Source organism: Aotus nancymaae, unplaced genomic scaffold, assembly GCF_030222135.1.
Source record: "Aotus nancymaae isolate 86718 unplaced genomic scaffold, 86718_ANA_hifiasm-v0.15.2.pri h1tg000059l, whole genome shotgun sequence".
NCBI classification, from domain to species: Eukaryota; Metazoa; Chordata; class Mammalia; order Primates; family Aotidae; genus Aotus; species Aotus nancymaae.
In genome coordinates, this window is record NW_026988473.1 from 66,509,452 (window position 1) to 66,535,288 (window position 25,837).

The window sequence follows — 25,837 nt, forward strand, 5'->3', positions numbered from 1 at the left end:
TGGTTAAGTCACTGGTTCACAGCTGGTAAATCAGCAGACATGAGATGTGCCTAAGTTGATTTAGCCCCTCCCCTTGGCCTTTCTTATTTGTTACCTACAACAATGAAGATAACACTGAAGCACAGGCCATTGTAGGATTCAAAGGAAATAAAGTATGTGAAAGCACCAGACACCCCAGACACTTTATATATACATTTCTCTAGCATAGTGGTTCTCAACTGGCAGTAATTTTGCCTCCCAGGGAGACATACGGTAATGGGGATATTTTTCTATTGTCACAGCTAAGGCAGTGCCACTGGTTTCCAGTGGCTAGAGGCCAGGGATGCTGCTACACGGTCTACAATGCACAGGATAGCTCCCACAGCAAAGACTTATGACACCCAAAATGTCAATAGTGCTGAGGTTGAAAAACTCTGCTAGTAGCATAATACAGGGAACTGAGAACCACACACATATACAAAGCCCAGCAGAGCCTGGCAAGTAACAGGCAGGTCTTGGTATTAGGACACTTATATATCTGGATCTTGGATCCACTACTTGCTGTTAACAAGTAATTTATCCTACCTAAGCCTCAGTTTTCAAATAGGGATAATAACTACTGTATTAGTCTGTTCTCACACTGCTGTAAAGATATTACCTGAGACTGGGTAATTTATAAATGAAAAAGGTTTAATTGACTCACAGTTCCACATGGCTGGAGAGGCCTCAGGAAACTTATAATACTGGCAGAAAGCAAAGTAACAGCAAGGCATGTCTTACACGGTGGCAGGAGAGAGAGATAGCGAGGAAGTGCCACACTTACAACCATCAGATCTCCTTAGAACTGCCTCACTGTCACAAGAACAGTATGGGGGAAACTGCCCCCATGATCCAATCACCTCCCACCAGGACCCTCCCTCATACATGGGGATTACAATTAGAGATGAAATTTGGATCAGGACACAGAGCCAATCCATATCAAGCACCTACCTCATGGAAATGTGAAGAGGCTCGTGAGTTAGCGCTTAGCTTAAATGCCTGGGACGTGAAAACACAGTGTTGATATTATTATTAATGAAAGGTATAGCAAGCACGACACTAGGAAAGAGATAACTTGTTTTACTACACTAGGTAAGAAAGGAGAGGAAAATTAAGAAACTTTACAATGACACTACAGTCTTAGTAACAGTCAGAGGGTTATTAATGTTTTCCTACTGCGCAAGTGTATCCCGGATTGTATTCACAAAAAGTAGTTTAGACAAATTAAATCATTATTAAGTAATATCTTCTGTTAGCACAATGGAATTAATCACCTTTCTCCACCTTGGAAGAAATTCAATAGACATTAGCCTTCTGGAGTTGCAAAAGTTCTTTTCATCATTAACAGTACTAGTTGCTCCATTTCCTGTGGCGCTTTCTTAAGAAAGGTTTTATTCAGAAGAAAGTGATTTAGTGATAGCGTTTATATCTACCATTGCTTAATACTCATTTGTTTTTTCAAAAATTCTTTTCTGAACATATCACAACACTTTTGATTTGTGCAAATACGAATCTGGATTTTTACATCTATTGCAGTAACACCCGGTTTTCAACTAACTCACATCTAGACATTCCTGCAATCAATCCTGGTTGCCTTGAAGCCAAGCAGCCAAGACCAACCTGGCAGGTCTACAGCACCAAGGGCTCCTCTTTTCCCTCCAGCTGCTCACTTCCCACCGGTCTTTCCTCCCCTGACCCTTAACCATCCTGATGGTGCTGTGTGTCCTCTGCCACATTCATGGCTGGTAAAAATATTTCTCTTTTCCCCCAAATCTCCCTTGGACAACAGATCATACACCTCCCTCCAGAGCCGCTTCAGATTCCACTCATCAAACCTGCTATTCAGGGAAGAGAAACTCCTTTGCAAACTTCACATCCTGCTCTATGCCCTTCCGTGGGGAGGGTGTGGGTATAAGGACTGAGGAAACACAGGGAGGCAGAAAACAACAGAGGTGGTGGGGGTGAGCTGTGGAAGGAGAAAAGGAGGGATCCCGGTAAAGAGGGTGTACAAATTGTAAAGGAAAGGGCAATCACCAGGCAAGTAGATAGACCCCCCAAAAAAAAAAAAGCATGGGACTCACAACTCTGTTTCCATGTGCAGAAACCACTTATGGTATACACAGCAGAACTAGTCAAGCACTGCCACGATCTCAAGACATTTTATATATTTCCCTCTGAGCTATCCAGCCAGCTGTGAACTGAGTAGAACATTATAGTCCTCACCCTCTCAGATCAGGAAACTTGATACAAGGAGGTTACATGTGCCCACTCCTCTCCCTCCCAAAGTGGCTGGAAACTGGGGAAAAGACAGGAGAGAAATGGACTGCAGGTTTGCCAGATTTAAGTCTACATAACAGACGTGCAAGAAAAGCCGACCGAAAGAAACAGAGGCCAGGAAAAGAAAGAAGGAAAGTAAGCATTGAGGCTGCTAAGGGTGGAAGGAGATGGAAGCAGGAAGTGGGCGGGAAAAAAAGTGAAAGGGTGACAGAAGAGAACCCTACCCAAGGACCAGCACAGGAGGTCAGCAGTGGACCACTGGCCTCCGTCCTCAGCCACAAGCTCACCTAACAAGGCTAAGGGACCAGACGGAAAACTGTCCTGTAAGAAAACACCCAAATCAATAACGTCTCTGCTCCATTCTTTTCAATATAGGCTTTAATTCAAAATGCACTCAAGTAGAGGGAAGGGAAGGACTAGGGCACTGTTTAGAAGGGGCAATTACACTAAATACACTGACCTTCGCTGAAAAATAGAAGGGACAGGTGGCTACAGAAGCCACCTCTTAACCCCTTCTGCTGCCCCCACCCCATATCCCAAACCGTCTTGGTTTCTTGGCTCCTCTGGTCCAGTAAGAACCTACCAACGTATTTGTTTGTTTTTGTTTTAACACTTGAGGCTGTGATTAAACAATCCCAACTCCTCTTTCTTTTTTCTGAAGTTGCTTTTATTAATTGAAAAATCCAGTTTCACCTCCACGTGCGTTTTTTTAAAATCCAGCTTCATCTCCACGTGCGTTTTCCCAGCGTTCTTTAGATTTAGGAGCAACCCCCGGAGGAGCGGCGCTCTCCATAGCCGTCTCTAATGGCGGGAAGGGTGCCTCGAAGTCAGTCCCGGTGCGCCCCCTCCTCCCCCGGCGCCCCTTCCCAAACCCCGTCAGGTCTCCAAAGGCTGGAGTAGGCGGTGCGGCTGTAGCCCGCGCTATAATCGTAGGACACCTGATGGGGCGGCGGCGGCGGGGGCAGGGCGCAGTCTGGAAAGAAAGGGGAGAAAGAGGCCAAATGGCCCTGCCCGTCCTCCCCGCCGGGAGAGTCCGAAGCGGCGGGGTACAGGGGGCGCAAGGGCTCGTTCAAGGTCAAGCCGCCGCGGGGGGCAGTCAGGGGCGGCTTCTTGGTCGGGGGGCAGCCCGGGACGCTCCAGGGCTCGGGGTACAGTAGGTTTCCCACCACTGACGGCGGCGGCTCAAAGAGGCCGGGCTCCAGCTCCGGGGGTCCCCGCAGTACAGAGGCTCCGGCGGGGAACACGTCGAGAGGCTCGGCGGCCAGCAAGACGGCCGCCTCGGTGCCGGCACCGTAGTCGGGCCCCAGCAGCTCGAAGAACTCCACGGCCTCCGCGCCCTTCTCCAGGTCGCCCAAGCTCACGTCCGGCCCCGACGGGCCACATCCGCTGCCGCCCGCCCGGGACGGCTCCGTGAAGAAGGACGGGGGCAGATTGCGGGCCCGCAGCGGGACCTTCCTGGCCCCTGGGACCGCCGCGCCCCCCGCGGGGCCGGCCGCATCCCCTCCAGCGCCCCCAGCGCCGAGCCCGGCCGCCGGCGCAAGCACAGCACCCCCCGCCGGCTCGGCACCCCCGGAAACGTGGCGCAGCGAGTCGAAGAGCGCGGCCAGACTCCGGCTTTGCAAGCTGGCGGCCGCCGCGGCCTGCGACGCCTCCCGCCGGGGGGCAGCCTTGCCGTGGGCTGGGGCCGCGACTGTCGGGGCGCCCGGGGCGGCCAGCGGCCGTTTGGCGGGCGTGTCGGCGGCGCTCGGGGAGGGCGGGCCGGGGGGCGCGGCGCCCATGAGGCCGCTGCAGCGCTTGATCTGCTTCTGCAGGTACTTGCGGTGGTTCACCTTCCGCTTCGACTTGCCCGGCTTGTCCAGCGCCAGCTTGATGTTGCTGGACGCCGAGTCAATGAAGCTGAGTAGATCGCGTGTGGCCTCGCGCACGTCCCCTCCCTCGGCTCCCGACAGCAGCGCGCCCGCCGGCGCCCCGGTCTCATCGTCCTCGAAACAGCAGCCCTTGTCCAGGGCTCCGAAGGCGCCCCCTAGCCCGTCCGGGGAGCCCCCGAAACCGAAGGGCACGAAAGGGTGCGTGCTGAGGAGAGCCGCCTGCACCGCCATCGCCGCGGCTCCCCGGCTTCCCGTGCGCCCCCGCCGGCTCCTGCCCGCCACCCAGGCCCGGCTCCCGTCCCGGCGCGGCGCGCACAGCGCAGGCTACTAGCTCCGGGCCTGGCTCGCAGCGCGGCCTCCCGGGGGAGCTCATTAGGTCTTGTAAGCAAGGGGCGGAGGGAGGGAGCGCGCGGCGACCGCCCCGGTGGTGGAGGGGAGGGGCTTACTTAGCCTGGCTTGGCGAAGCGGGGGTTGCTTTAGTTTTCCGAGCTTTCTCAAGCTCATCGCCTTAACCCCTTCGTTTCCCTTTGCCCCGCGGCGTTTCTCTTGGCTCCTCCAACAGCATGGGGTGAGGAAGAGATGGCTGGTCGTCAAATCCAGCTCAGGCCCATTAGGCCGCTGCTGCGCTTCATCTGCTTCTGCAAGTACTTGCGATGGTCCTGAGGCAAGAAGGCAGGAGTCTGGAGAAGTGGGTTTCAGTGGGTTTCAGTCCAGCTGTCTAACAACAGCCGCCAGCCTCTGGAAGCTTGCTTCTGCCAGGTGCTGTCCGTCCATTATCTCATTTAATTCTTAACGGCCCTGTGAATTACATATTATTATCTCCATTCAACAAAAGTGGACACTGAGCCTTAGGGAGGATCAGTGAGTTGGCCAAGGTCAGATCTAGCCCAGTCGGACTCCAAAGCCATTCCCAAGCCCCTGACAAAATTTGCGTCCTCTCTTGGCCTTGTCTTTCTCATCTACCAGATGGGGAAGGAAAATTAGTATTTCCTAAAGCTCTAGATCTGATCCTAAGATTCTAACCTGAGTTTTCCCAGGACTCTCAAGCCCAGTGCTCTTTCTTCTTGACTGCGCTTAATTGTTACAAGTAATAACAGTAAATTGATACATAGCTAGAAGCAATGGAGAAAGGAGTTGATCTGGCTAAGCCAGCGGTTACTTGAGAACACCGTGTGTGTGTGTGTGTGTGTGTGTGTGTGTGTGTGTGTGTGTAAAATTCGGCATGTTAGAACAAAAGATGGATTGGAACCTCTCCCCTGCCTATCATACCATTTAGGTTATCCTGGAATTTTTGTTGCATTTTGAGGATCATCTTGAAGTTCACTTAAACCCAATTTCCCCTGGACAATCCTCTTGGGCTAGATTGAGAAAATGAGCAATAGGGTCATTTTCACAAAAGATTCAGAAAAGACTTGGGTTCTGGTCTTAGCCACCACTCAATCCCCGTGACTTAAGTTGAAATCTTTGCTCTGCTGAGGACACGGCTTTAGACAAACCAGCGTACTCTCTGTTTAGCTTACTCATGTTAAAGGCAGGTAAGTTTGTCCTCCCCGCAGGGCACTTGTGATGTTTAAAGCAAACATTGTGCTGCTCCATGGCCTGGATGAGTATTGACCTTTACTTCTCTGAAACACAAAAAGGTGACTATATTTCCTTATGTGTCTTCTGGATCATCGGGTGTTCATGAGCATTAAATGAGATTACAGATGCTTATCAGTTTATGATGGTGCAACATTCTGATAAACCCATCATAAGTTGAAAATAGTACAGGTTGAAATGCATGTAATGCACTGATCAATCCCTTGTAAAGCTGGAAAATCATAAAGTTGAACCATCATAAGTTGGGGACTATCTGTATATGAAAACACTGTATGCGTGATAAAGTGTTCTCTAAATTACTCTAGTTTAAATGCAGAGCCTGCATAGGAGAGACATAGACCATCTCTTTCAAAACTCTTTTCATTAAGCCTCATTTTGTAGATGTAGTGAAACCATTTTTGAACACCACGAAGGCACAGCCTTGCCAAAGAAAAAGGCCCAATGAACATCTTTCATTTAGAAGATGAAGTAGTCACTTCCCAAACCCACATAGCTGAGTCAAACTTTTTATTTTAAATTCGAGTTGGCTCAATTATTCATGTACCTTTCATTTGAGTTACACACAGCATTTTGTCCTCCATGGCTGAACTGTCTGTTTTACTCTTGGTGGCATTCACATTCAGAAAATTGTGCAAACCTGTCACTGATTTGTGCTTCTTACCCTCCAGATGTAGATGTCAGCACTGCCCTTCCCCTTTCCAACAGGGCTATTCCAGGTCTGGCAGCCAAAAACACTAACTTTTTTTTTTTACACCTTCTGTCAACTAAGCAACTGTTACAAATCCTTGGACACCAATTGCACAGTACTCTACATTTAATTGACATCTTAGTCTGAAAAATCTCTTAATCCCCAGAGTTACCTAAATCCTAAAATAATCATATTCAAAATAAACTGAATATTAAAAGCTTCATATTAAAAGTCTTTCTTCATTTCCAGTTAATTGGAGTTCTGTGCATAAAAGGTGATTTAAAGTTAGATGACACCAGGTTCAAATTCTGGCCCTGCCTATTGTGAGGTAAAAATCTTTGGACAAGACAGTTCATCTTCCAAAGGCTCAAACTCCTTATCTGAAAAAAAGGAATGGTCATAATTGTTCTCAGGGTTCTGTGAGAATTACATGACATAACAGTCAAGTCATGCCTCTATATCTTACTTTTCTCATCTGTACAATGGAGATAATCTCAACTCCTCAAGGTTGTTGTAAGATTTTATAGATAGATAGATAGATAGATAGATATAGATATAATTTAATATATAATTTTATTATAAATTATATATCTTTATTTTATATATATGTGTGTATATATACATGTGTGTATATTATATATATATACGTGTGTATATATATATGCGTGTGTGTGTGTGTATATATATACAAATGTGTGTGTGTATATATATATACACACACCTGACACAAAATAGTTCAACAAATGTCCATGTTCTTGATTCCTTAGGCCTCACCCATTCCTTACCAACACATCACCCCATGAAACCAGCATCATTTGTCCTTTTCCTCAGCAAAGTGAGTGACTATTTTCAAATGCAAGAGAGCAGCTATACTTGGAGGTTGTAGAAACTTACAAAAAGGCCACTCAATATAGGAGAGAGAGTGCTAAAACTGGAGCCAGAGACTAACACTGGAGTCCAGTCCTGCCTTTATTATCTGAATGCCTATGGAAATGTCACTTAACCTTCAGGATCTCAATGTTCCCATCTATAAATGGGGAATGATAATGTAATCCTATTTGGTAGGGCTATTGTGAAAATCAGTAAGATAATGGAAATTGAAGGTTTTGTAAACCATGAAGCTCTATATACAAATATAAGAAATTCATGGCTTGGAAGTTCTATAGCCTGATTCACAAAATTGATCCTTACACATACGTATCCATCCAGTTACTTATTTTTTCCAACAGAAAGATATTGACAACCACAATGTGCTCAGCACTATGCTGTTACTGGAGATACATAAATAAAAAGCCATGATTTCTACCCTTTGGGTGGAAAGACAGACATGCAAACAAGCCATTGTAATATAATGTGATACATGTCTCAATGGAAGTAAGTTAAAGGTACAATAGTTGATGAAATAAAAGGGCCCTCAAGTCTGCTCATAAGAGTTGAGGAAGCCTGCATAGACAAGCAGCATTTGAGCTAAGTCTTAAATGATACATCTGACTGTGTCAAGCAAGCACATATCTCTGGCAAAGAGAACATCCTGGGCAGAGGCATGGCTAAATGAAAGCAGTAGTGTTTATGGAAAAATTTAGGCAACAGGGCAACAAAGAACAGCTTCTGCTTGAAGTAATTTTATACCTGAGACCAAAATAAATCCTTAAAGCTTCCACTGTCCAACTAAATTGTATAAATAGACCCAGCCTCATGGCCTTGGTTGCTTTTTCCCTTGATCTCCTTTCCTTTAAGGAAGGAAGAGCTCTATCTGGAATAAAATTGGTTTCAGGAAAGTTAGTGGCCAGCTCCTGCCAAGCCCATTCGTCCCTCCTCCTACTCCCTGAGTGAGCACATTCATTTGAGTGGCTTTGACATCAATACATTTCACTTCCTACGGAGCAGAGGGACCCAGCTCCAGCCTGCAGTAGGGGCTCTCTGCAGAACTCCAAACTAGAGCTCTTTCACCCCAGTGATGCTTAATGCTGTGCAAGTGGGATTAGTCTCCTTGGGAACCAAGTCCCCCAGGGGCTCAAGGGCTGAACTCGCCCCAAACCGTTTGGAAGAATTGAGATTTCATATTGTTCTTTTACACTTGGATTTCAGGACATTACTTAGACAAAAGCCCACCTGAGAGCTGCCTCCTTTCTTGTGGGTAAATATAGCAGCAGGATCAAAAGCTGACTTATTTATTTTGTTTTCCTCTTTTGTAACTTTAATCATATTCCCTGCAGGACAATTTTAGCCCTCAGAGATGTCAGGAATGCACATTCATAATGAAAGAAATAATTACGCATCTGTTTTTCTCTCTCTTCCCAAATCAATTTCCTGTCATTCATTATTTTTAAAATCTCAAATAAAGCAAATTAATTCCTCAATTTTACCACACAATTTATAAAGTATCATTATCATCACAATACAATGTTACCTTACAAATTGTGCACCCTCAAAAATGTCTCTTTTCATTCTTATTGTTTTCTCCTGCAAACCAGATTCTACTAACACTAGATTTTAATTTCTAGCTTAAAATATTAGATGTTATTCTGGTTATCTGTAGTTACATAGCAAATTACTCCAAAACTTAGTGGCTCAAATCAACCACCATTTTATTATATCTCACAATAATGTGGGTAAGTAATTTGAGCAAGAGCTGGTTAGGTGATCCTCCTGGCTCTTGTGACGTTGACAATGGCTGGCCTGAAGGATTCAGCATGGCATCATTCACATGACCTCACCTATGCCTACACATGCTGGCCTCTCCAGTATGTTGGTCTAAGAGTACTCAGACTTCTTACTTGGAGCCTCAGGAATCCCAGCGGCAGTGCTGCAAGAGGCCCACGTGGCACTTGCCAGGCTTCTTATGACATAGCTCAAGAATCCTCAGAATGTCACTGTCAAGCAAGTCATTAAGACCAGTTCAGATTCAAAGAAAGGGAAATTAGAATTCACCCCTTAATGGAAGGAAGACAAAGAATTTGTTTGGTATGTCTCTTAAATCTCTTTTAATCTAGCCACATACACTCACTGTTTTGTTTTCTTTGTGATTTGTTTGTTGAAGAAACTGCATCGTTGTCAACTTTCCCATGTTCTGGACTTGGTTGGCTGCATCTGTCTCCATGATGCCACTTTACATGTTTCTGTGGTCCATGTGTTTCCTGTAAATGAGAAATAGATGTAGAGGTTTGATCAGATTCATGTTCTTCTTTATGCTATTTTATATATATGCTACAATATGTGCAATAGTTTTGGAATAGCAACGCCAATATTCTTACAAACAAAACAACTACTACAAACGGTTTAATTCCTTTTTCTTTGTCATTCCCATTTTTTGTCTTCAAGACCTATCCCACTAGGGATGAACAGTCCAATTACTATGTTTCAAATTCACTTAAAAAAAATTATCTCTGGTTATGCCACCCCCTCAATGCACAATCAGATTCATTTGTTTTACTTTGCTTTTTATAAAAAATTGCTTTATAAATCTTTAATTTTGTTTTATAATTTTTCTACAGTTTACATGGTTTCAAAGTCAAAACTATGCCACAAGATATATTCAGGAAGGGATAGTTTCTATCATGCTTCCCTCTACAATTTTCTCCTCACCTCCTAGAGTTAATCATTGTTCTTTTGTTTTGTTTCGTTTGGGTTCTGGCCTATAATTCACTCATATTTTCATTATACATACTTTCCTCTAACTTGACAATCTATCTTTCTTCCTTTTTTTTCTTTTTTTACAGTGTGTAGTGTTCCATTGAATGGATCTACTATACTTTATTCAACTAGTCCTGTTTTGATTAACTTACTTGGAGGTTTTTTTTATTATTATTATTTTTATTTTTTTTAAGTGGATTTTTTTCTTTGTTTATTGTTTATATATATATATAATTGCATTTTAGGTTTTGGGGTACATGTGAAGAACTTGCAGGATTGTTGCATAGGTACATACATGGCAATGTGGTTTGCTGCCTTTCTCCCCATCACCTATATCTGGCTTTTCTCCCCATGTTATCCCTCCCCAACTCCCCACCCCCTGCTGTACTTGGAGGTTTTACAGACCTTTTATATTATATATAGTGCTACAATGAATAATTTCAATGTAAAACCAAGATTTACTAACTCCTGGTCTGTTGCTCCTTTTATACTATTGGTGTAGTGCTGAAAATAAAACATATACTAATTTATATTCTATTTCTCCTTTCATTTACTTAGCAAAGATTTATTGAGTACAGATTATGTGTCAGGAAGTGGTAATAATTTCGGGGGAACACATAGATATATAAAGTCAGATTCTACTCTGAAGAAATTCATAATGTTGTAGATAATGCAGACATATTCAGTAGAACGCAAAGCCTTATATAATAAGGTATGAATGAATCATTGTGGATTCAATAGAAAGAGAAATTCACTCAGATCAAGGAAATTGGGAAGGAGGCATGGATAATATGACATGCGAATACAGCTTTCAGAAAGAGAAGACTTTCTCAAAATATACAAAAATAAATAAGACACGTAGGCCACATGGAGACTGAAAAAGGATATTTGTCCTTAGGTAGGATTTTTTAAATTTCTTACAAGGAGAATCTATTCATATATTACTTATTTACGTCTATCACGTTTAGTCAAAAATGTTAATCTTTCAAATGAATATGGATGGCATTTTCAGTACTTAATAAGTACTTCTGTGTTTGTGTTTGTATTAATGTTTATAGGAAAATAGTGGGGGACAATGCTAACTGGGCTAGAATTGTTAAAGATACTGAATGCCAAGCCAAGAAACAAATGTAGAATCAACATTAAACTCTAAAGTATGTCTCTGCCTTTCTGTATCCTTGAGATATATTGGGTTTGGTTTATGCCAAAGGAAAATAAGATCTGGTGAGAAAATATCTGGGTTTAAGTTTCAGATCTACTTTTTAAGGTGGATCTTGTTTATTTATTTATTTTATTCTGCTTTATTTCAGAAGGAATTTTAGGCCACTTTTAAGGGTACATAAAATGCAATAAGATAATACAGATTAAAAGCAGGATGACAACCTAATGCCCCAATATCGGTTCCTAATACCATTCTCCAATAAAAAAGAGCTAGAGGTCCTAGGAGGACTGGCTGATTCTAGGACTGGGGCAGGGAATATACAAGATAAGCCTGAAGCATCTTATAGTTCAAGGAAGCAAGGAAGTGCTCAGAACAAAACAATGAAGTTATGTCAAAGGGATACAGGAGCCAACTAAAACAACTCCTAATGACCAAAACTGGAACAATTTGAGCCACAAAATAAATAATGAGCTATGGAATTATAAGCTAAAGATAAAATAAATAACTGTGTCCACACTAATACAAATAATGGAATAAATACATGAGGGAGAAGAGACCATCTCCCATGCAAAAAAAAAAAAAAAAAAAAAATTCAAGTAATTTATTTAGATACTCTGCTCTTGAAAAAAGATGTATCATAACTCCCCACCCCTTAAATGTGATCTGTGCACGATGACTTCCTTTCAAAGAGTACAATATATATAATGAGAGAAAAGAGTAACTTTGCAGTCGAGAAATCTGACAAAGCATCACTCAGCCAGGTGATCAAGATTAATAGCAACAGCGATGATATGTTGATAATATCCTTAATAATATATGATGAAAGTGACATTTTATTTCTCTGGTTTTTCCAAAAAACCTACTACCCCCATCTAATTATGAGAACATCAGACAAATTCCAGTTGAGAGGCCTTCTACCAAATACCTGACCGATTCTCCTCAACACTACTAAGATGACCAAAAACATGGAAAGTCTGAGAAACTCTCACAGCCAAGAGGAGCCTAAGACATGATGACTAAATGCAATGCGGTATCCTGAACGGGATCCTGGAGCAGAGAAAGAATATTAAGTGAGACTAAGAAAATCTGAATAAAGTATTACGTTGGTGCAAAAGAGATGTTCAACATTAACCTTATAGGAATTCTAGAAAAAAGAACAAAGTGGTGGAGAAAAACATTGTCCAAAAAAATAATAAATGGAAATTTTTAGAACTGAAGAAAATGCATTTCCATGTTAAAAGAACCCATTGAATGCCTAGCAAACTTAATGAAAAAAAAAGACACCAGAGCACATTATTAAAATTTTTTAGAACATCAAGGAATAAAGATAAGATCTGAAAGATTCCAGAGAGAAATAAACGTCATGTACAAAAAATGATAACAAACTAAAAAAGAATCAGAATAATACCATACCTCTCATTAACAGCACTGGAACTTGGAAAACAATTAGGCAATGCCCTTAAAAATCTGAGAAGAAATCATTTGTTACTTAGAATTCTGTGGTAAACCCAATGCTCAATCAAGCATGAGGATAGAATAACGTTTTTGTTTGCTAGTTTATTGTTTGTTTGTTTTGAGACAGGGTCTCACTTTGTTATCCAGGTTGGAGTACAGTGATGCAAACACAATTCAGAGCCTCCATCTCCTGGGCTTAATGGATCCTCCTGCCTCAGCCTCCCCAAGCAGCTGGGACTACAGATGCATGCCACAATATCTGGCTAATAATTTTTGTAATTTTTGTAAAGATGGGATTTTACCATGTTGCCGAGGCTGATCTCAAGCTACTGAGCTCAAGTCATCCATCTGGCTTGGCCTCCCAAAGTGCTGGGATTACAGGCATAAGCCACCGCACCTGGCCCAGAATAACATTTTAAGACATGAAATATATTATGAAATTTCCTCTCAGAAAACTTTTCCCTAGGAGCCACTGAATAATGTGCTCCATGAAGAAAATAGAAGAAAAGGGTATCCAGAAAACAGGAGCTCTATTGTGGAAAAGAAGCAAGGAGAATTCCCCAGACAATACTAAAGAGAAACATCAGGACAATAGCCATATGGCAAGCTAGTGACAATCAGTCCAAATTGGAACAGGAGAAGGTGGTGCTCAAGGAAGGGGTGACGCCAAGAAAAAAAAGTGGAAGTGACATATTTCCTTATGTGTCTGATCATAATGATAGGAGGTGGTAGATACTCTTGTTGCTTACCCACAACTATCCCATTTTGTGGAGGCTGAAAATGACAGACAATTGTACATCCCTTTTAACCAGACCATGGACATGAGATCCTGTCTTGACCAATGGGACATTGAGTCTATCTTGGAATTTTAGGAAAGCCTACATATAAGAAAAACGAAATAAAGGGAGAGAAAAGGAAGAGGGATGAAGAAGTGTTCCTCTTCCTCACTTTGGTGTACGGAAGTGGTACTTGGAGCTATAATAGTCATCTTATGATCATGAGAGATCAAGCCTGAAAACAAAAGATCAACATGCTGAGGTTGGCAAAGCAGAAATGTGAAAAGCACCTATATTCATAATGACATTGTAATGCCACTGAATTAACCAACCACAAAAAGTCCTAGCTACAGACTTCTTTATGAGTGAGGAAATCTTCTTTAAAATCTATTTTGTTTAGGTTGGACATTATGCTACCTGCAATCAAAAGCATTCTAAATTCTACAAGAAGATGCTATCCTTCTATTAAAGTGATTAGGGAAGAGTTAATGAAATGTACGTAGAAAACTAAGTACCCCCCAAAGACAAGAAAATTATTAACTTCAGACAAAACAAAAATCTGTACAAAATAATTTCAGTGAAATACAGATGAACTGTGGACAGTGTGTATATAATAAAATAATCATTAAATCAATATCAATTTGATGGCTGTTGTGTGTATAATCAACAAGATGCCCTGTTTGATCCAAATATCCAGGACTGTCTAACAGAACCACAAAACATTTGCTGTCATTTCCAAAACCTATAATTGAGAATTAGAACTTCTAAGTTAATATAAATAGGGAATGCAGAGAATAAGAAAACTTGCTTAGTTATGGAGTTTACTTGTGAAGCATTCTGTTTTGAGCTGGACACACACGTATGGCAAAAGACTGCATATGATTTCATTACTCTGAGTGACATAAATTTTTATTGATTTTTAAATCTGTTTTTTCTTGCTATATTCTGATTAGTTTTATTTTATTTTATTTCATTTGCCTAAAACTGGAGGTCTATATTAATGGGTATGGGATTTCTTTTAGGGTTGATTAAAATAATTACAGAATTAGTGATGATGATTGCACAACTTCGTGAATATACTAAAAAAAAAAACTGAATTGCATACTTGAAAAACAGTGAATTTTATGGTATGTGAATCACATCTTCTTTAAAAAATGGTGGTCCACATGTATGCTGAGTTTCTATTAAGAAATCCCCATACAAGCCTGGGCAACATAGCGAGACCTAGTTTCTGCTACAAATAAATAAACAAACAAACAAACAAACAAACAGATAAATAAATAAATAAAAAGTCTGGCATGGTGGTGTACACCTGTAATCCCAGCCACTTGGGAGGCTGAGCTGGGAGAATGGTTAGAAGCTGGAAGACTGAGGCTGAAATGAGCTATGTTCGTGCCACTGCACTCCAACCTAGGTGACAGAGTGAGACCTGTCTCAAAAAAAAGAAAAAAAGAGGTTCCACATGTAAAAGTTCAACAGAGTTCCCTCAATGATCAAGGATGGATACTAGAGCTCTAAAGAGGTGGCGTCAGAAGTCAAGCGACCATTCGTTCTTTTTCTTTTAGGCAGTTTCATGGGCTTTCAAGAGTACCTGGTTCATGTGAGCTCTTAAAGCTGTCCTACATAATACTGAACAACCAATTTGTTAACCCAACCAATGAAATTATCAATTTGCCATCTCAGAATTCTCTATTCATAGAGTACAGCAGTGTTCTGATGTTGCAATGGCCAAGAGAAGTTAGGCATTATCCCATTTTCAAGACCACAAAGTCCAGTCTGTAACTGAAGAAGTATAAGGGATCATGGCAACACAGACAATAGAGGAGTATCTGGGTAAAAGATGAGAGAAGACTTCACACAGGCTTGAAAGCTGGGGAGGAAACTGCCATGGGGGAAAACACAGCAAGAAGACACAGGGGTAGGAGACAGAATGCATTAGCAGAAGACTGAGCTGCTCCCCTAGAATATGGTTTGCATGGGTGGAAGTGGCAGGAGAGGTGGCCAGGATCAGATGACAAAGGACTTGAATGTCATACTAAAACTTTTTGGCATTCAGTATTACCCTGATACCAAAACCAGACAAACACACATCAAAAAGAAAGAAAGAAAGAAAGAAAACTACAGGCCAATATTTCTGATAAATATTGATAAAAAATTCTCAATAAAATACTAACAAACTGAATTCAACAATACATTAAAAAGATCATTAATCATGACCAAGTGGGATTTATCCCTGGGATGCAAGAATGGTTCAACATATGCAAATCAATCAATATGATACAACATATCAACAGGATGAAGGGCAAAAATCATATAATCATTTAAATTCATGCTGAAAAATTATTTGATAAAATTCAACATTCCTTCATAATAAAAACCCTAAAAAAACCTGAGTATAGAGGGAACATAACTCAACATAATAAAAGCCATATAAGACAAACTCACAGCTAGTATCATACTGAGTATGAAAACCTTTCCTCTAAGATCTGTAACATTACCAGTCTGTAACTGAAGAAGTATAAGGGATTGTGGACTTTCACCACTTTTATTCAACACAGTACTGGAAGTCCTAGCTAGAGCACTCAGACAAGACAAAGAAATAAAGGGCATCCAAATGGGAAAAGAAGAAGTCAAAATATCCATGTTGCAGACTATATGATCTTATATTTGGAAAAACCTAGACTTCACCGAAAAAAAAAACCTATTAGAACTCATAAACAAATTCAGTGGAGTTGCAGGGTATAAAATTAACATACAAAAATCTGTAGCATTTCTATATGCCAACAGTGAAAAATGTGGAAAAAAAATTTTAAATGTAATCCCTATAAGACATAGAATCAACCTAAATGCCCATCAATGATAGACTAGATAAAGAAAATGTGGTACATATACACCATGGAGTACCATGCAGCAGTAGAAATAAAAAAGAGATCATGTCTTTGCAGGATCATGGATGGAGCTGAAGGCCATTATCCTTGGCAAACTAATGCAAGAACAGAAAAACAAATACAGCATATTCTCACTTATAAGCAAGAGCTCAATGATGAAAACACATGGACACATAGAGGGGAACAACACACACTGAGGCCTAGAGGCCTGTTGGAGGGTAGAAGGTGGGAGGAGGGAGAGAATCAGGAAAAAAAAACTAATAGATATTAGGCTTAATACATGGGTGACGACATAATCTGTATAACAAACCCCATGACACAAGTTTACCTACAACAAACCTGCACATCCTGCACATGTACCCCTGAACTTAAAAGTTAAAAAAAAAAAAAAAGGTCTGAAGTTGAGGCTGCAATTAAGAGCCTACCAACCAAAGAAAAGTCCAGGTCCAGATAGGTTGACAGCTGAACTCTACCAGACGTAAAAGAGGAGCTGGTACCATTCCTTCTGAAACTATTCCAAACAATACAAAAAGAGGGAATCCTTCCTATATCATTTTATGAGACCAACATTATCCTGATACCAAAACCCGGCAGAGACTCAACAAAAAAAGAAAACTTCAGGCCAGTATCCATGATGAACATAGATGCAATAAAATACCGGCAAACCAATTGCAACAGCAAATCAAAAAGCTTATCCATCATGTTCAAGTACGCTTCATGCCAGGGATGCAAGGCTGGTTCAACATACACAAGTCTATAAACGTAATCCACCACTGAAACAGAACCAAAGACAAAAACCACATGATTATCTCAATAGATGCAGAGAAGGCCTTCAACAAAATTCAACACACCTTTATGCTAAAAACTCTCAAACAACGAGGTATTGAAGGAACATATCTCAAAACAATTAAAGCTATTTATGACAAACTTACAGCCAATATCATATTGAATGGGCAAAAATGGGAATGATTCCCTTTGAAATTCGGCACTAGACAAGGATGCCCTCTCTCACCACTCCTATTCAATATAGTATTGGAAGTTCTAGCCAGAGCAATTACGCAAGAAAAAAAAATAAAGTGTATTCAATTAGGAAAGAGGAAGCCAAATTATCTCTATTTGCAGATGACATGATTGTATATTTAGAAGACACTATCATCTCAGCCCCAAATCTCCTTAAACTGATAAGCAACTTCAGCAAAGTCTTAGGATACAAAATCAATGTGCAGAAATCACAAGCATTTCTATACACCAATAACAGACTAACAGAGAGCCAAATCATGAGTGAACTCCCATTCACAATTGCTACAAAGAGAATAAAATACCTAGGAATACAACTAACAAAGGATGTAAAAGACCTCTTCAAGAACTACAAACCACTGCTCAAGGGAATAAGAGAGGACACAAACAGAAGGAAAAACATTCCATGCTCGTAGTTAGGAAGAATCAATATTGTCAAAATGGCCATACTGTCCAAAGCAATTTATAGATTCAATGCTATCCCCATTAAGCTACCTATGTCTTCAGAGAACTGGAAAAAACCACCTTAAACTTCATATGGAACCAAAAGAGAGCCTGCATAGCCAAGACAATCCTAAGCAAAAAGAACAAAGCTGGAGGCATCATGCTACCTGATTTCAAACTATACTACAAGGTTACAGTAACCAAAACAGCATGGTACTGGTACCAAAACAGAGATATAGACCAATGGAACAGAACAGAGGCTTTGGAGGCAACACCATACATCTACAACCATCTGATCTTTGACAAACCTCACAAAAACAAGCAATGGGGAAAGAATTCCCTGTTTAATAAATGGTGTTGGGAAAACTGGCTAGTAATGTGCAGAAAGCAGAAACTGGACCCCTTCCTGACACCTTACACTAAAATTAATTCTGGATAAATTAAAAACTTAAACATAAGACCTAATATCATAAAAACCCTAGAAGAAATCCTAGGCAGAACCATCCAGGACATAGGCATAGGCAAGGACTTCATGACCAAAACACCAAAAGCATTGGCAACAAAAGCCAAAATAGACAAATGGGACCTAAGTAAACTCCAGAGCTTCTGCACAGCAAAAGAAACAACCATTAGAGTGAACCAGCAACCAACAGAAAGGGAAAACATTTTTGCAATCTACCCATCTGACAAAGGGCTAATATCTAGAATCTACAAAGAACTAAAACAGATTTACAAGAAAAAAACAAACAAACCCATCCAAAAGTGGGAGAAGGAATTGAACAGACACTTTTCAAAAGGAAACATATATGAGGCCAACAAACATATGAAAAAATGCTGCTCATCACTGGTCATTAGAGAAATGCAAATCAAAACCACATTGAGATACCATGTCATGCCAGTTAGAATGGCAATCATTAAAAAATCTGGAAACAACAGATGCTGGAGAGGATGTGGAGAAATAAGAACACTTTTACACTGTTGGTGGGAGTGTAAACTAGTGTAACCATTGTGGAAGACAGTGTGGCACTTCCTCAAGAACCTAGAAATAGAAATTCCATTTGACCCAGCAATCCCATTACTGGGTATATCCCCAAAGGATTATAAATCATTCTGTTATAAAGATACATGCACACATATGTTCATTGCTGCACTGTTTACAATAGCAAAGACCTGGAATCAACCCAAATGCCCATTGACGATAGACTGGACAAGGAAAATGTGGCACATATACACCACGGAATACTATGCAGCCATAAAAAAATGATGAGTTCGTGTCCTTTATAGGGACATGGATGAATCTGGAAACCATCATTCTCAGCAAACTGACACAAGAACAGAAAATCAAGCACCACATGTTCTCACTCACAGGTGGGTGCTGAACGAGAACACATGGACACAGGGAGGGGAGCATCACACACTGGGGTCTGTTGTGGGGAGCAAAGGAGGGACAGCAGGGGAGTGGGGAGGTTGGGGAGGGATAACATAGGGAGAAATGCCAGATGTGGGTGATGGGGGAATGGAGGCAGCAAACCACATTGCCACGTGTGTACCTATACAACAACCCTGCATGATCTGCACATGTACCCCAGAACCTAAAGTACAATTTAAAAAAAGCTTAAAAAATATAAATACTTGCAAAACACAATACACACACAGACACACACACACACACACACACACACACAATCCTACTTACTGTAGCCACAAATAAATACCTAGGAATTAACCAAAAAAGTGAAAGATCACTATAATAAAAACTATAAAACACTAATGAAAGAAATTGAAGAGGACATCAAAAAATGCAAAGATATTCCCTCTTCATGGATTGAAAGAATTAATAGTGTTAAAATGTCCATACTACCCCAAACAATCTACAGATTCAATTCAATCCATACCAAAATAATAATGATATTCTTCACAGAAACAGAAAGAACTATCCTAAAATTTATATGGAGTCACAAAAGAGTGATTCCAAAGCTATCCCAAGCAAAAAATAAATCTGGAGGAATCACAATACTTGACTCCAAATTATACTACAGAGCTATGATAACCAAAAGGGCATGGCACTGGCATAAAAACAGACACATAGACTAATGGAACAGAATAGAGAACCTAGAAACAAATCCACACATCTACAGTGAAAGTCATTTTTGACAAAGATTCCAAGAATATACACTGAAGAAAAGACAGTCTCTTCAACAAATGGTGCTGGGAAAACTGGATATCTATATACAGAAGAATGAAACTAGATTCCTATCTCTTGCCACATATGAAATTGAAATCACAATCACAATGGATTAAAGACTAACTTTTTTTTTTTTTAGACAGAGTTTTGCTCTGTCACCCAGGCTGGCGTGCAGTGGCACAATCTCAGCTCACTGCAACATCCGCCTCCTAGGTTCAAGCAATTCTCATGTCTCAGCCTCCCAAATAGCTGGGTTTACAGGCACGTGCCACCACACCCGGCTAATTTTTGTATTATTAGTAAAGAATACAATAGCTGGGTTTTGCTGAGTTGACCAGGCTGGTCTTGAGCTTCTGACCTCAAGTAATGCACCCACCTCAACCTCCCAAATTACAGGTGTGCAGTACTGCGCCTGGTCTAAAGACTTATATCTAAGACCTCAAACTATGAAACTATGACAGTAAAACATTGGGTAAAATCTCCAGGACATTGGTCTGAGCAAAAATTTCTTGAGTAATGCCCCACAAGCACAGGCAACCACAGCAAAACTAGACAAATGGGTTCACATCAAGTTAAAAAAATTGCTGCACAGCAAAAAAAAAAAAAAAAAAAAATTTACAAAGTGAAGAGACAACCCAAAGAATCAGAGAAAATATTTGCTAACTACCCATCAGACAAGGAATTCATAACCAAAATATATAAGGGGCTCCAACAACTCTGTAGGAAAAAATCTAATAATCTGATCAAAAACTGGGCAAAATATTTGAATAGACATTTCTCAAAAGGAGATATACAGATGGCAAAAAGGCACACAAAAAGGTGCTCAACATCGCTGACCATCAGATAAATGCAAATCAAAACTACAATAAGACATCATCTCACCCTAGTAAATATGGCTTTTATCCAAAAGACAGGCAACAACAAATGCTGGTGAGAATGAGAAGAAAGGGGAGCACTTGTACACTGTTGGTGTGAATGTAAATCAGCACAACTACTATAGACAATAGTTTGGAGGTTCCTCAAAAAACTGAAAATTGAGCTACCATATGATCCAGCAATCCCACTGCTGAGTATATGCCCAAAAGAAAGGAAATCAGTATATCGTAGAGTTGTCGGCACTCCTGTATTTGTTGCAGCACTGTTCACAATAGCTCAGAATTGGGAACAACTTGAGTGTCCATTGACAGATGAATATATAAAGAAAATGTGGTACATATACACAACAGAGTACTCTTCAGTCATAAAAAAGAATGAGATCCTGTCATTTGCAACAACATGGATGGAAGTGTAGACGATGATGATGACTAAAATAAGCCAGGCCCAGAAAGACAAACGTCACATGTTCTCACTTATTTGTGGGATCTAAAAATCAAAACAATTGAACTCATGGAGACAGAGTGAAAGGATGGTTACCAGAGGCTGGGAAGGGTAGTGGTGACGTCAGGGGTGAGGGAGGATTGTTTAATGGGCACAAAAAAAAACAGCTAGAAAGAATGGTAAGACCTACTATTTGACAGCACAACAGGGTGACTATAGTCAATAATAATTTAATTGTACATTTTTAAATAACAAAAAGAGTATAATTGGATTTTTTTAACACAAAGGATAGATGCTTGAGGGGATGGATACCCCATTCTCCATGATATGATTATTACTAACTGCATGCCTGTATCAAAATATCTCATGTACTCCAAAAATACATACACCTACTCTGTACCCACAAAAAATTTAAAACTTAAAATTTTTAAAAAATTGGCATTATTATATAAACAATGGGGAAATGATGGATTTTAAGCAGACAGTCATTTCTTTATTTTAGAAAAAGCATTGTGTGTGGTAGATTCATGCAATAGAAGAGTATTCTGTAATAAAAAGGTACAAACTACTGATGCAAGAATATGGAGAAATATTGGAAACATAATGTTGGGCCAAATAAGCCAGAGATAAAAGAGTATGTACTGCATGATCCCATTTATATGAGATCTTGAACTGGAAAACTAATTTATGGTGCAGGAAATCAGAATCATAGTTGCCCATAGTGGTTGGGATCAACTGAAAGTGGACACAGAGAGCTTTCCATAGTGATGGAAATGTCATATATCTTGACTGGGCTGTAGAGGTGGGAGCATTTGTCAAAACTCAGAAACTGTACACTTAAGACATACTATGTCTATGTCAGTAAATTCTACGTAAGAAAAAGAAATCTCAGGTGGGCATCTGTATGAAGGATGGATTGACAGAGAGTAAGACTGAAGATCAACCTGTTTTTCAGTTGTTGTTTTTCCCATCTTCTGTTAGAATGTATTTAGTGCCTGCTCCATTTCATGGCCAGTCTGCTGCAGGCACAAGCACATGAGACCAAGACAGAGCTGAAGGATTCGATTCCAAACAGTGATGATGCCCCCTCCTTTCCCTGAAATGAGGAAAATTACAGAAGTCTGTCTACATGGAATCTCTGTTTTCCAGACTTCATTAAAATACCTGATAGCTGACCCCTCTAAGAAACACTAGACTAAAGTTGAATCACTGTGTGGATCATCAGTCCATACAGCATAAGGCTGTTCTGCTCCCACAGAGGTCTGCACCAAAATATAACAAGTATGGAGACCAGAAAATCCCAGAGCCTTAGTAAAGCTGGGTAACTTGAGCAGCCCAATATCCGGTGCACCAGACAGAAATGCTTAAAGACCTAGATCCTATTATATGAGGTTGAATTCATTCAATTAAACAGCTTAAGCAGCTCGGATCAGCCGCTGGAACACTACTCTGCAGAGTGCTAAAACAATGGCCTGAAGGGCAGCTGAAGTTTGCTTTCTCTTGTATGAGGCCAGCTGGAGTTGCCAAGCACATCGCCAAGCTGGGGAGGGCCAACACCACATAATTGCATTAAACCTGCCTGTTCTTTCCAGAAAGTACTTCCTGACCGCATCAAGGGAGGAAATTAGTTAAGGGAGTGCTTTCAAGTCTTGGGATACCACACCCATATTTCAATCCCCCTCCTCCAACTCCTCAAAATCACTATAATGCAAAGAGACTCTGAAATTAGACTCCCCTGCCTATGGCTAATTTTACTATATTACACTTGATCTTTCCTCACTGTTATTAAGTTGACTTTGTTAGGTGCAGCATTTGAGACAGCAGAAAAGATATTTGATTGTATTTCTATAAGGCTGAACCAGGGAGTCACCCGTTCCACTGCACTTTCTGAAGATCCAGCCTGCTTTTAAAACCCACATGAAATGTTAACCTCTTTCAAAAAGCTCTCCCAAGTCCTCATTATCACCAATTCGGGCTGTCACATCTCTCTTCCTCATGTTCCTTTGATATTTTACCTTTATGCACTTCTTCATTAATGCATTCATTCACTTAAGCACTTACTGAGTTTCCACCTTACGTTTGAAGCAGTGCTGAGCACTTGCATACATTATTTATTTAATCCTCACAATAAATTTTTCAAGTAGGAAATACCATCCCCATTTCACTGAAGAATCCTAAACTGCCTAGAGTTTAGGCAGCTTGCCAAAGGTCAAATGGCTGGTAGCAACCATGTTTAGCTGCAAAACCAAATCCCCTATTGCCAGGCCCAGTCTGTCTTGTATCAGCCATTCGTATACTTGTCTATCTTTGTCACTTACTAAATATCTACTTGGGGCCTACTATGTGCTAGGCACCATTCTAGGCAACAAGGATACACACATGATTGACTCCTGATCCTAAGGAGATAGATATATTTCCAATGGTCTATTCGTCATGTTATTTATTTATTTATTCAGCAGACATTTACTGAACACCTACAACATCCCAGTTACACTGTATACTAAACATGGAGAAAAGGTGTAGACTTACTTTCTGCCTTCAGGATAGTGTTTTATAGAGGCACAAGCAAACTGTCACTGGAGCACACAAAAAGGAATAATTCATTGTGTATGAGAAATGTCAAGAAAGCTTCACAAGAAAATGTCATTACATTGGGCCTAAAAAGATAAGGAGAGTTATTATAATAGAAAAAAGAAAAAGCCATCCTAAAAAGCATCCTCATGGGCCAAAATATGGAGATTTAAAATTGCAGGGTGGCAACATAATACTGGAAGAGAATAATGAAGTTGAAAAACTGACACTATCAACTTCAAGACACTATCTAACATAAAGGAGCTACAGTAACTAATACTGTGTAGTATTAGCTGAAAAATACGGACAAAGAGATCAATGGAACAGTGTAAAGAGCTGAGAAATAGACCAATGCAAATATAGCCAACTGGTCTTTGACAAAGGAGCAAAGGCAATACGATGGAGCAAAGATAGTCTTTTCACTGAATGGTTCTGAAACAATTAGACATCCACATGCAGAAAAATGCATATAGACACAGACCTTACACCATTTACAAAAAATAACTCAACAACGAATCATAGAACTAAATACAAAAGTGTAAGACTCCTAGAAAACAGCATAGGAAAAAATCTGGATGACCTTGAGTAGGAAGATGACTTTTTAGATACAACATTAAAGGCATGATCATAAGAAAAATAACTGGTAAGCTAGACTTAGTTAAAATTAAAACCTTTTGTTTTGTGAAAGACAATGTCAAAAGTGAGAAAACAAGCCACAGCTTGAGAGTAAATGTTTGCAAAAGACACCTCTGATAAAGGACTGTTATCCAAAATACACAGAAAGCTTACAAAACTCAATACATGAAAATGAAGAAACCAAATGAGAAAAATACCTGAACAAACAACTCGCCAAAGAAGATATTCAGATGGCAAATAAGCATATGAACAGATCCTCAACATCATATGTTATCAGGGAAATACAAGTTAAAACAACAATGGGGTAGCACTTACACATCTATTACAATGGCCAGAATCCAGAACACTGACCATGCCAAATTCTAACAAGAATGTGGAGCAACCAGAACTCATTCATTGCTGGTAGGAATGCAAAATGTTACAGCCACTTTGGAAGACAGTTTGGAGGTCTCTTAGAAAACTAAACATACTACCATACAATGGAACAATTGGTCTCCTCGATATATACCCCCAAAAAGTTGAAAATTTATTTCCATACAAAAACCTGCACATGGATGTTTATAGCAACTTTAATTATAATTGCCAAAACTTGGAAGCAACCAGGATAGCCCTTAGTCAGAGAATTGGTAAATAAACCATGGTAAAACCAGCCAATGGAATATTATTTAGTACCAAAAATAAATGAGCTATCAAGTCATGGAAAGACATGAAGGAAGCTTAAATGCATTTTACTAAGAGAAAGAAAAGAATCTGGAAAGGTCGCATACTGTATGATTCCAACTGTCTGACATTCTGGAAAAGGTAAAACTATGGAAACAACAAAAACATCAGTGGTTGCTAGATATTAGAGGGCAGGGATGGAGGAAAATAGAGAGCACAGAGGTTTTTTTAGGGCACTAAAAATACTCTGCATCATACCATAATGATGGAAACATGTCATTAATTTGTCTAAACTTACAAAATGTTGAACAGCGAGAGTGAACCCTAATGTAAACTATGGACTTTGGATAATTATGGTGTATCAATGTAAGTTCATCAATTACAGAAAACCACTCTGGTGGGGGATGTTGATAATGAGGGAGGCTATGCGTGTGTGGGGGCTGGGAATATATGAAAAATCTCTGAACCTTCTGTCTTAATTATGCTGTAAACGTCAAACTGCTTTTAAAAAAATCAATTCTTGAAAAAAATTTCAGGGTATCTTAAATAGTACTATATGTTTGGAATATGAGGTGTGAGGCAGGGAGTAGAGAGGGAGAATACTGGAAAACGTGTCTCGAATGCTTGATGGAAAGGAGCTTAG

At 40.3% G+C, this 25,837-nt stretch overlaps 1 protein-coding gene across 1 annotated transcript; it reads right to left on the reverse strand.

Annotated features, from left to right (window-relative positions):
• Positions 1-1,081: 1,081 nt before the first annotated feature.
• FAM181B (family with sequence similarity 181 member B) lies at positions 1,082-4,394 on the reverse strand. Its single transcript, XM_021671798.2, has one exon. The coding sequence runs from the start codon at positions 4,392-4,394 to the stop codon at positions 3,123-3,125; it is 1,272 nt and encodes a 423-aa protein (XP_021527473.2). The 3' UTR covers positions 1,082-3,122.
• Between the last annotated feature and the right edge of the window lie 21,443 nt (positions 4,395-25,837).